Raw genomic sequence first — 13,244 nt, forward strand, 5'->3', positions numbered from 1 at the left:
AGTCTCGTTCTCCGGCTGCCCCGGCTCCTCGCTCGACGTCGAATCCGGCTCCGTCGGAGTCGTTACCGGATCCGTCGACTTCGATTCGAATAGAGTGGTCAAGACGAAGGGCTCAGCGTCTTCTGGAAGAAAAGGGAGGTGAAGATTCAGATGTGGAAGAGGGTGAGCTTCTTGATCATAATGATGACTTTGAAGACCTACGTGATGCTAGTGGTCTGGAGCTCTCTCCTGAGTGGGGTTTACCTTCGGCTTCTGATGCTCCTTCTAGGGACGTGGCACCCTATCACGTTGTTATTAGGAAGGCTGCAGATCTTCTCAGCTTGAAACTGCCCACGGATGAGTACAAGCCCAACATCCTCACAGAAGTTTTGCATTCTCCCTCTTCTATTGTTGAACCTACTTTGCCGTTCACTGATGCCTTATCAGATCCAATAAAAGAGATCTGGAAGAGACCGTTGTCCGCTCCTGCGGTTTCAAGATCTATTGCAAGGCGTTACAGGGTGGCTCCTGGTGACCCTGAGTTTCTCTCTTCGCACCCCTCTCCTGAAAGTCTTGTGGTGCAAGCGGCATGTTCTAACAGGGCTGCAGGCTCTTTCCCTCAAGTACCAGCGGACAAAGACTCAAAAAAGTTGGATCAGTCTGCAAAGAAGACTTTCTCTTCAGGGAGCATGGCTCTTAAATCCGCTAATGCTACTTGCCTTTTGGGAAGGTATGTTCATGCATTGATGGATTCTGTGAAGCAGTTATCACCTAAGCTTCCTGAGGAAGATAGAAAGAACTTTAATGAGGTGGTCTCAGACACTCAGGCTGCTGCGCGCATGGTTATTCAGAGTGGCATGGACACAGTTGATTCTGTTGCCAGGATTATGGGCTCTTCTATTGCGACCAGGAGGGCAGCATGGTTAAAATCCTCTGATTTCTCTGCGGATGTGCAATCTACGTTGCTGGACTTACCTTTTGAAGGGACTGGCCTTTTTGGTAAAAAGGCGGATGTCGCCTTGGAAAGGTTTAAAGATAGCCGTGCTACTGCAAGATCTTGGGTCTCCAGATGAGAGGGTCGACAACTAGAAAGTTTAGAGGCTTTGGTAGATCCTCTTTTCGTCCCTTCAGGCAAGGCCAACAACAACAGCAGCAACAGCAGAACCCTCTGTATAAGTCCTATAGAGGTAGACAGAAGGGTCGTGGACGTGGGCGTCAAGTCTCCTCTTCCTCCACTTCCTCTAATAATACCCAACCCCCACCCGCTTCAGCAAAGCAGCCCTAGATCCACCATTCTGGATCATGTGGGGCCAGTAGGGGGTCGGCTTACTCATTTTCTACGAGATTGGGAATCGGTTACATCAGATCTTTGGGTTCTCAATCTCGTGGAAAATGGGTATGCTCTTCCTTTTCAGGAGTTCCCTCCTTTCCAAGGTTATTGTTCAGAGGACCACCTGCTGCTCCTGCAGGAAGAAGTCCTGGCTCTGTTCCGAAAGGGTGCAATAGAGGTGGTTCCAGAGCAGGAGAGGGGTCAGGGGTGCTACTCCCGGTATTTCTTGATACCCAAGAAGGATGGCAGGCTTCGGCCAATCCTGGATCTCAGGATTTTGAACCTGTATCTCAAACAGGAGAAGTTCAAAATGCTCACCCTTGCTCAGGTTCTTCAAGCGCTGATGGAAGAAGACTGGATGGTGTCGATCGACTTGCAGGATGCTTATTTTCACATCCCCATTCTGAAGTCGCACAGGAAGTATCTCCGTTTTACGGTGGGATCACAGCACTACCAGTTTGCGGTCCTTCCTTTTGGACTTACTACTGCGCCTCGAGTTTTCACCAAGGTGATGGCAGTGGTGGCTGCGCATCTCAGGAGATCGGGGATACCGGTGTTCCCCTATCTGGACGACTGGCTGATCAAAGCGGAGTCGCCGGAGAAGGTGCTCCATCATCTGCAGGAGACAACTCAGTTGTTGCACGGTTGGGTTTTTCGATAAACGTACCCAAGTCTCACCTGGTGCCCTCCCAGCGCAACCTGTTCATAGGTGCGGTACTGGACACTACTGTATGTCGTGCATTCCCTCCACCTCAAAGGAGTCACGACATACAGGAGATGATTCCTTTATTCTACAATGGAGCGGTTGTTCCAGTCCTGAAGGTCCTTCGTCTGCTCGGTCTGATGGCTTATTGCATTCTGTTGGTCAGTCACGCACGCTGGCATATGAGGGCACTCCAGTGGTGCCTCCGCAGGCAGTGGTATCAACACAACGGAGATCTCAGGGAGTCGGTGAGGATCTCCAGAGAAGCTGCAGCGGATCTGTCTTGGTGGGGCGTGGAAGGCAATCTGTCTCAAGGAAAGCCTTTTCAACTGCCTCCATCAGTGGCCACAGTGATAACGGATGCATCCACTCTCGGGTGGGGTGCTCATCTGGGGGACCTGGAGGTCAATGGCCTTTGGTCTCCAGAAGAAAGGTTGCTTCACATCAACCTTCTGGAATTGCGGGCGATACGTTTGGCGCTCAAGGCCTTCCTCCCTTCCCTTCGCGGTCAGTCAGTTCAAGTCCTGATGGACAACACGACCGCGATGTGGTACGTCAACAAACAGGGAGGAGTAGGATCGCAGTGTCTCTGCAGAGAGGCTCTGCGTCTTTGGTCCTGGGTTCAGGACCATCGGATTTGTCTGATGGCAAATCATCTGGCCGGGGTACTGAACGTTCGTGCAGACAGTCTCAGTCGGCAGCTCTCTGCCGACCACGAGTGGAGGCTTCACCCGGAGGTGGTTCACGACATCTTTCAGATGTGGGGGACTCCTCGGGTGGACCTGTTTGCCACTCACGAGAATGCTCACTGCCCGTCTTTCTGCAGTCTCCAGTATCCGTTGCAAGGAGCCTTGGGGGACGCATTTCAGTTGAGTTGGGGAAATCAACTCCTTTACGCGTTTCCTCCCATACCCTTGATTCCTCGGGTGCTGAGGAAGATTCGCCAAGACCGGGCCCAAGTCTTATTGATCGCCCCGGATTGGCCAAGAAGGGTGTGGTACACAGACCTTCTCCACCTCTCCTCTCACCCGCCGCTCCGTCTCCCTCACAGGGCAGACCTCCTCTCTCAGATGGAGGGGCAGGTTTTACACCCCCACCTCCAGACATTACACCTTCATGCCTGGAGATTGAACGGGGCAACTTGAGTTCTTTTTCTCTCCCTCACGATGTGGTTGATGTCATTTTGTCAGCCAGGCGTGACACCACTAAGTCCATTTATTCCTATAGGTGGTCTAAATTTGTTTCTTGGTGCAGGGAGAAGGATGTTGACCCTTTGAAGGCTCATTTATCTGACATTTTACAATTTGCTCTTTCTCTGGCGCAGCAAGGTTTTGCTGTGGCCACGGTCAAGGGGTATCTTTCGGCCTTATCGGCATTTCTCTGTTTGCCGGATCAGCCCTCTCTTTTTAAATCTCCGGTGGTTTTAAGGTTCTTGAGGGGTCTAACAAATATGTTCCCTCCTACTCCTTTTATTGTTCCTCATTGGGATTTGAATCTTGTGCTGACCTTCTTAATGGGTTCTCCCTTCAAACCCTTGCACAAGTGTCCATTGAGGCTTCTTTCTTTTAAAACGATCTTCCTCGTTGCAATCACCTCGGCAAGGAGGGTAAGTGAGCTTCAGGCTCTTAGTTCCAAGCCCCCATTCCTGACCATTCATGCTGAAAGGATGGTTCTCAGGACCAGGGCTGCTTTTCTGCCTAAGGTGGTTACTCCCTTCCATCTTGGACAGTCCATTACCCTTCCTACCTTCTATCCTCCCCCTCACCCTTCTAAGGAGGAAGAGAGACTGCACCGTCTGGACCCTAAGAGGGCGGTGTCTTTCTATCTGGACAGGACTAAAGACTTCCGGGTGGACGACCAGCTGTTTGTTGGTTTTGCTGGCTGTCGGAAGGGCAGAGCGGTGCACAAGCGCACACTTTCCAGGTGGATAATCCTGTGCATCAAGATCTGCTACTCCCTGGCGGGTAAGGACCCTCCTGAGGGTATTAGAGCACATTCAACTAGAGCAAAGTCTGCAACATCTGCTTTGTCTAGAGGTGTACCTGTTGAGGACATTTGCAGAGCCGCGACTTGGGCCTCCCTCCACACTTTCGCAAAGCACTACTGCTTGGATACCGAGGTGAGGAGGGACGGCCACTTTGCGCGCTCTGTTCTCCAAGATTTCCTGGTGTAGCGGAGTGGACACCCTCCTCCGGGAGTGGGGACTGCTGTGGGACTCTATTCACAAGGTGAGGAATCCACACGGCAGATGTATCTATCAGAAGAACAAGTTACTTACCTTCGGTAATGCTTTTTCTGGTAGATACAATATCTGCCTGTGGATTCCTCACATGCCCACCCGCCTCCCCGTTGTCAACTCTGCTATACCTGGTCTTTCTGTATATATGGTTTATACTATTGTATTGATTTTGATTTATATGTACTGTGTACATTGTATGTTTGCATATTTGCTATAGTTGGTCCGTCCGTGTGCCTCGAAGGCATGGAAAAAAGGGCGGAACTGACGTCATCACGCCGGCGTGGGCCTGATAAGGGGTCGGTGACGTCAGGCGGAGTCACGCGCGAGGTCGTACTCCTGTGACGTCGTCCACGTCGGCGTGCTACGAAGAAAATTTCCGAACGTTGCTGACGCAAGGGGATATTCACAAGGTGAGGAATCCACAGGCAGATATTGTATCTACCAGAAAAAGCGTTACCGAAGGTAAGTAACTTGTTCGTTTTGTCCTTTTTTTTGTGATTGTTTATTTTGTGTTTTTTAAACGAGATTTTCTAAGGTTCTAAGTATGGGGTAACGTGACCTGTGGCAATGTCATCGAAGACAAGATGGAGGAAAGGGAACCTTAGGGTGGGTCCACAGACTGTGCCATCTGTCTGAGACCCTGACAAGCACATCCCTGGCATCTAAACACGTGGGACTGGGTGACTGGTCTCAGGGAGTCTGCCCAGGGTCACATAGGGGTCTACACTTCTCCCTAACGTGGATCCTGGTACCTAAGGAAACAAGTATTGATAACACTGAGGTACTTCTGGGCAACAGGGGTGAAAGTCCAAAAGCAGCTGCACACGAGGACAAAGTGATACACTTGAAGTGAGAGACATGTCTCTGCCCTCTAGTGCCCACTATCATGCTGCCTGAAGCTCAACTCGGAGAAAACGGAAGTCCTCATCCTCGGATCCACCCCCTCCGAATGTGACGACACCTGGTGACCCCCCACCATCGGAAACCCACCCACCCCCATGGGCCACGCCCACAACCTCGGCATCACACTTGACTCCTCACTCGCCATGAACCCCCAGATTAACGCTGTATCCTCCACATGCTTCAACACCTTTCACATACTCCACAAGACCTCAAATGGATCCAGGACTTCAGGAAGACGTCACCCACGCAAACTTGCGCTGTCCAGTGGGCAGCGCATTCAAGAGAAATACAGAGCAGCTGTTTAAAGCTGCTCCAAGTTTCTTCAGGAAGGTGGCACCCCCCTTCACTTTTAAAAGGGATTAGAAATCCCCTTCCTGGTGGGTCCAGTGAGTGACTACACCCACCTGCGAGGTGATGTTTGGGGTGTCCATGGGACCCTGTTTATTCCCTTTCCAGGGCCACCTTTTTGTTGCGCACTTTAGTGCACTTTCTGAAGGCACATTTGCCTCTGAGCCCACATCGGTAATATGGCGCAGGCGCAGAGGAAATGTAGTTAGCTCATTTGCATGTGGCCACACCCCCATGCAAATGAGGGACCGCCCTTTAATGATAGCACTGGTGTATGTGTGCCAGCACTAACTGCAGCCCTTTTTATAATACCAAAGTGCCCCCTGGAGGCTCATGAAGTGGGCGCAAACGCCTGTTGCACCCCCAGGGCACATCTGTACTGCGGCCTCAAGAGCGCAGTAAAGTGTGTCCAGAACCAGCAACGCTGGACATGAGTGCAGTGTCCAGTACTGGTCAGGAGTTATCACGCTGGCCAGCAGAGGAGACAGTGACCTAACCACGCGCTCCCCCAACACTGACAACATAGGATTGTCATGCGACGCAAGGTGCCCAACCCGGGTCCTTTGGGGCGGTTCCATGCTTAGTTCCATGTGGTTATCAATGTGCGTATCACAATGTAACATGTGGCCGTCCTGGTCATTGTGCACCCGCCATTCACTGGCAGCATCATTGTTTGAGCCAAAACGCTGATCATCCTTCCTGTCTTCATGGGGTATTACTCGGTATCACCCCCGGTGCAAACTATATTTGCATATTCCTTGGTGCGCAGTGATACCAATCTGCGTGAACTGCATTTATGCTGAAAAGAAATAGGCCCAAAGTGTAAAATCCGGCACTAAAATCCCTTTGCGCCTGTGTTTTTAGCAGTGCCAGCCCCCTGGAAGGACTAAGGGCAGATTTACAAGGAACTGAGACATCTGCATAGATGCGTCAGTTTCCTTGCACCAGTTCTAAATGTCCTTGCGCCACCGTGGATGCGCTGTATTTACAAGACAGTGCTCCATGGCGCAAGGATTGACAGATCCGTCAGAAATACTGACGCATCTGTTGGCACAAAAGTGGCGCGTTGCTGGAGTTGCTCACGAAAGTGACGCAAGTCCAGCAATGAGCCACAACAGATAGGTGAGTCACATACAAAAAGCCCTGTGTCATTCCTTACGCCTGGTCTGAGCAGGTGTGGGGATTTTGACGCAGTGAAGGCGTGAGAGTGACGCAGTGAAATGTAAATTTCACTGCATGAGTTATACATGGCTTTTTGCATGGTAACGCCCACCCTGCAACGTTATACCTGGTGCAGGTATAATGTGACGCAGGGCTTTAGAACGTGACGCATCTCCCTTGATGCGTCGCGTTGTAAATTGGCCGCATTGTTTGTGCCTCTATTGCGTCAAAAAAAGTGACACAATGGCGGTGCAAGGTGCGTGTAAATCTGCCTGTGTGAGTCTGAATGCATCGCCCTGGCATGGTCAGTTCTCGTGTTGTCTGCATAGGATGACCAGATGTGTATTTAGGCGTCCAGAAATGGGTTTAAGAAATGCAGGTGTGTCTTCGGTCCTGCGTCACCCCGGCAGGGATGGTTCCGTCCTTATGCAGAGTCCAAAGTGTGTTCTTGTTTGTACTTGTTGTTATGTTATTTAAAATGGCCCTTCACTGATGCACTCCACCCACAGCAAGATGCAAAGTGTTCAGTGCATGCTTCTGGAATTCATTGTCAGTTCCGAAGAGACAAGTGAGCCTATGACACACATACAGTGCTTAGGGGCACATGCATCATTAAAAAGTGCATTCGCAAAAGGTGCGAATTCGCAAAATTTGCCCGGTTGCAAATGCAAATTCATCATTTGGGATGCATCATAATTTTTTTATTTTTCGCAATTTAAGAAATCGCAAAATTGCGATTTCTTAAATTGCGACTGCATTTAAGGAATCTCAAATTCAGATTCCTTAAATGCAATGCATGAAACTTAAATGCAATGCATGACACTTAAAAAATTAGCGATTTCGCTAATAAGGGGAGCAAATTACCATGAAGTTGACCTTCATGGTAATTTGCGAAAACTTTGAAAAATGCACTAAAGTGCATTTTTCAAAGTTCCATTTTACACACACACATGCCCTTAGGGCATGTGTGTGTGCAAGATGTACCCATATGCAGATTTCAGGGGTGCAACAGGGTGTCCTTTTAACACCCTTGAAATTGCATTCTCAATTTGCGATTCTCTAATTGAGAATCGCAAATTGAGAATGTCTTCCTATTCATTCCTATGGGCCCATAGGAATGAATGGGGAGGTATTCCTTAATTGCGATTTTAAGATATCGCTATTTTTTTTGCGATTTCTTCATGCCTAGCCTTTTGCAATTCCTTATTAGGGAATCCTTATTTTTCGCTAATAAGGAATCGCAAATGGCATTGTTGATGCATGTGGGCCTTAATTTGTAAAATGAGGGGAGCCGGTGCCCAACACACTGCTCAGAAGCCCGTCCGGCGCTATTAAAAGTCAGCGCGCCGAGTACCAAGGCTCCCTAGTCCTGATCCACCTCAGGCCTCTGTAGTCCCTCACCAGACCCTCCCGGCCCCCGTACCTCACTCTCGCAGCTGTCTCCTTTCTCCCTTTGTGTTTCCGTATTTCTCGTCCAACTTTTTTCAACTTGTGATTTTCACTTCTTCCTCTGGGGAAATTCTGATGAAAACAAAATCGGTGCTTGTCGCCAAAATGAGTGCAGACGCCCCCCACCGGCAACCACCGGCTCAAATTAAGCCCTGCAAAAAAAGAGCAACTGATGGAGGGAACGCTAAGCAATGTCAAAGAGCACGTCTGAATGGCTGACATTGTTCAGCCTCTGTCCGTCAGTTGTTCTTTTTGCAGATTAAGCACCGAACACGTTGTCTTCACAGCACTAAGCGCAGCACAGACAGCGCAGCACAGACCGCGCAGCACAGACCACACAGCAGCAGCAGCTGTCTCTGTTCCGGTGCTAAGGCAAACAGACCTTCAAGGACACGTTCAGCATTGTCTGCGAGGTGCAATAAACGCCCATTAACCGCCAATCAATTAACAATAAACAGCATTTAACAGCCCTCGCCTCTGTTTGCCACAACATTAAGCTCTGTTTAATGACGCACTCGCATCCAAGGGGCCCCGAGCCGGCGCCCGCCTTAAAAAGACATCTTGTTTCCTAATATTACAGCTGAACTTCTGTGTTTGCTAATTAAAGCTCCTTCACAGGATGGCGCCATTCTGTGACCTGCTCGAACCTGTGAATCTCGAAGCGAGTGTAGAATTAAAGGCCTGATTTAGAGGCATATTAACAAGGGCTTTATCTCCGCTTTTTTGGCTTTAAAATACAAAAAAGCGGAGATAATCTGTTCTCCCTATTTACAAGAGGGTGCTAACATGCATTAGCGCATGTTAGCACCCTTTTACCCAACGCCTCCCTTTGCATCTCTAATGAGATGAAAAGTGGGCGTCACTAGGCAGTCCAACCTTGCAAATATCGCTGATGTGCACATCGCGATATTTACAAGGCTGCCCAAGCATTTAACCAGACGTTAGTTTTTTGAGAAAACCGCTGTTTTCGCCAAAAACGAACGTCTGCTAAAATGCAGACTTACCTATCCCTGACATGGGGGTGGATTATGCTGATACGACCACAGGGTTCGTATCAGCAAGGTTATCGCCATTTTGCAGGGAACATCGCTGGAAAACTAGCGATTTTACATGCAAAATGGAAATTTCCCTGCTATCGCTGGAATTTTTATCGTACTGGAGAAACACGTTGTTAATAACGTGCTACCAGAGCAATAAATTCCAGAGATAGACGGCGATAATTAAAAAAGCTCTAAGCACGCTTTGTGTTATTCATCGCCGTCCCTTGATGATATGCCCCTTAGATCCTGGCGGACAGGTTACTCTGTCACAACAGTGAAACATGACTGATATCCTGGGTTACCATCACAACGGTGACTGATATCCTGGGTTACCGTCACAACGGTGACTGATATCCTGGGTTACCATCACAACGGTGACTGATATCCTGGGTTACCGTCACAACGGTGACTGATATCCTGGGTTACCGTCACAACAGTGACTGATATCCTGGGTTACCGTCACAACGGTGACTGATATCCTGAGTTACCGTCACAACGGTGAGGGATATCCTGTCCACCGAAATATAAATTCTGTTATATCCTAATATGTTTCGGGGGACAGGATATCCGTCACCGTTGTGACAGTGTAACCCGTCTGCCGATACCTGAGTCAGGCCCAGAGAACCTACAGGCTGTGGATAACACCAAAGCAACAATGGTGCGAAAGAAAAGTTGAAATTGTCTTGTCAGTGGAAAGTACAAAAAAATGCAAAAATGTCATTCCACTTTTGCAGCTGTAGTAAATCTGCAGACAACACTTCCTGGTGTCCTCTGACGTCACTTCCTGAAGTTTAAAGCAGATCAAAAGATGGGAGATAGAACGAGTATATAAAATGCCACAAAAAGTTGGCAAATAAATGAACGGAGAGATTTTGGATTGGTATATTTGATATATATCGATGCATTAAAGTTAAGAAACAAGATTTGAGTATATGCCCCTGATCCAGCGAAAGGCCAATATCAACATTTCACAATCAACATATTATTCACAATGGGCCCATACACACTCAAGTTTCCGGACTGTTCCGCTGGGGGTCAAGTTTTATTTCACTTTGATCTGAATTAGTCAATGTCTAACTTACCTTTACAGATCAACACTCTTCCTTTGGTCAATGGACCATTAGTCGAGTAGTTGATGGTGATATTAACAAATTCATTAACCTATCTTATAACTTTCAATAAAATAATCACAGACTCCAAGTGAGATTCAATAGATTTTATCTAATAATTCATTCAAATGAACTCTCATTTGACACAGATTCACAGTGCAAACTCCATCAACTTTCATGGGAGAGAAAATTCATTTATCAAATTACATTTAAATATACAGACACATTCAACAACTTTAATGCATTAGGAATGATAGACGAAGAGACAATAGACACAGTAACTCATACTTTGCAAGAGATATGCAAATTCAAGACAGAAATATATTTACTGATTGGTGAAATGCGGAAACACAACCCCTGGCCAGAAGGATTGATGGAGATCACCTGATAAAGAGTCAGTATACAAAGACTTTAACCACATCGCTGCGGCGGCTATTCCGCCGCAGCGCTAAGGGGGCGGGGGGCCGCGCGGCGGGCCCATGCTGGTGACGGAACCGCTCCGTCACCAGCCGCGGTTGAGCTGTACTCATGACGGAGCGGTTCCATCATGGCCCCGCCCGCTTAATAGAACGCGCCGCGCAGGCGCCTCGTCGGGCGGGCCATGACGGAACCGCTCCGTCATCAGCACAGCGCCACCGCGGCTGATGACGGAGCGGTTCCGTCATCAGCACGGAAAGGGTTAAGACAGGTGCAGGATTGGATTATACTTACTACACTTCTCTCGAACCCGACGCACCGGACCGCATCCCTCTCTTACACTCTCTCCCTCCTCGATATTCTTCCGCAAATCTTCAATCTAATCAGGCTGTCTTTCAGTATTGAATCTTCCCAGTCTGTTCTTCTCCAGCAGCAGCTCTCGCCCTCTCCTCACTCAGCATCGACGTCTCTCTTCTTAACCTTAAGTCACTCAAGTTATACCCTTTAATGCTGCATGACCCACCTTCAAAAGTTGAAAGTATCCGTGAATCATGGACTGTGATTGGGCAGAAGCAGGGGAGTTATCAACACCTCATGCTGTCATTCTTGATTTCTAAACTAATTCTTCGTTTAGTAAACCCTTTCCTTTAATTTATTCATTTTTTTAGATCCACTTTCTTTCACACATATTCACAGAATAGATTAGATACAACTGTTATGAAATTCTACACTTGAAGAGAGTTCCCAGGCATCTGTCCTTGGTTCTTGGAAGCCAGGGACAGATCACCAGGTTGCTTCGAAACTTCAGTGCGCAGACTCAACTTGTGTTACGTCTCAACCGCCATCTTTTCTCTTGGCTTAGCACATCAGCCCCAAACGCACACTATTAATAAAGGAATCATGAACAGATGTTAATTTCTCAAATATGTAATTATCACTGTTCATCACCCACTTCTACTCTATCCCATGTTACTTTCTTCTTTGTTAAACAAAAGCATTAGCAGCGATAGCTCTTTCATAATCCAGGCAAGCATATGCCAGGCACGCGGTGCCTCGAGACCTACAGTTAGTAACTCCTTGCTCATGCGTGAGAGTTCCCCTCACATGGGTTAAACACATGGGGGCATATTACCAACAACTAGCGATAATTATCGCTATGTTGTTTTAGCGGCGATTTTTTTATCGCCGAGCTGCGGCGATTTTTATCGCTTAGGAGCCTTGCTATTATCAAGGTTTATCTCCTAAGCGATAAAAATCGGCCGCAATGCATGAATATCGCTGAAAAGTCAGCGATATTCATGCATTACCGAGCTAATGCTCTTAGCCATGTTATCTACCTACCATTGGATAACATGGCTAAGAACTGCTCAGGGGCAGGTGTTAGCTTTTGGAGATATTCGCGCTTAGCGCGAATATCTCCAAAAGTTGGTAATAGGAGATAGCGATGTTAGCGACTGTTTCCAGTCGCTAACATCTTGGCACGCCCACTTTGCATGTCATTAGTGATAAATATCACTGACATGCAAAGTGGGGCCCAAGATGGTCGCTATCTCCCACTAGCTGTCGCTAACTGGTGTTAGCGACAGCTAGGTAATAGGGAGATAATTTTATCTCCGCTTTCTTGGCTTTTAAAGCCAAAAAAGCGGAGATAAAGCCCCTTGATAATATGCCCCATGGTTTTTTGCGCAGTACTGGTTCGCAGATGCTCAAGACGATTTTCGGTTTCAAGCGGGATTCCAGTTGCGTAGCAAATTAATTTTTGTTATTTAAGCAAGCATTAAGCCTTTTTCCCCATGTATGGATGTCGTGTGTATGTTAATTTTCCTTTATCTACTGTTTCTACTTGTTAGTACCTGTTAGCGAGAGGTTGATCCGAGCAGGTTTCTTGTTCTCGAATCCTTGTTCCATCACCCCCTTTCAAATAAGGTGATTTAATTCAGAGTTCACAGAGTCACTTCTTTTTGTACGTTAAACAGCAGCAATGTGCCTTGCCTCGTAGTAATGATTTGTTTTATTAGAAAATCCCATAAATGTGTTTTTATTCCAGGACAGCACAAGATCGAGTTCATCCCCAGCATGGTGGGGCCCATCTTGGAGATGACTTTGGTACCAGAAGTGGAGCTGAGAAAATCCACCATCCCCATCTTCTTTGACATGATGCTCGTGGAGTACCAGATGACGCGGAAGTTCAGTACGGTAAGTTCTCACCCATGGAGGCCGGATTGTACCACTAGCTATGGGGTCGGAGGCCGGATTGTACCACTAGCTATGGGGTCGGAGGCCGGATTGTACCACTAGCTATGGGGTCGGAGGCCGGATTGTACCACTAGCTATGGGGTCGGAGGCCGGATTGTACCTGCTGACTCACTAGCTATGGGGTCGGAGGCCGGTGTGTACCCGCTGACACACTACCTATGGGGTCGGACTATATGGACCTCAGGATTTCCTTGAGAAGTTACTTCCACTGGAGGTCACAGGAGAGGTTCACAGCTTGGTGTGATAGTAGTGATGTACTCCTGTGCGTGTTTGAACTCAGGATCAGCTATTGAAGATCCAAAGAGGCTGA

The 13,244-nt window shown here is 48.0% G+C and overlaps 1 protein-coding gene across 1 annotated transcript in view; it reads left to right on the forward strand.

Moving 5' to 3' along the window:
• The window catches only part of LOC144821564 (dedicator of cytokinesis protein 2-like), a 3,201,295-nt gene that overhangs the window by 2,910,486 nt on the left and 277,565 nt on the right, over positions 1-13,244 (forward strand). Inside the window, exon 34 of the mRNA XM_078678750.1 lies at positions 12,726-12,874. Coding sequence (XP_078534876.1) covers positions 12,726-12,874 — 149 coding nt within the window. The remainder of the gene's footprint in view (positions 1-12,725; positions 12,875-13,244) is intronic.

This window comes from Lissotriton helveticus, chromosome 2_2 (assembly GCF_964261635.1).
Source record: "Lissotriton helveticus chromosome 2_2, aLisHel1.1, whole genome shotgun sequence".
NCBI classification, from domain to species: domain Eukaryota; kingdom Metazoa; phylum Chordata; class Amphibia; order Caudata; family Salamandridae; genus Lissotriton; species Lissotriton helveticus.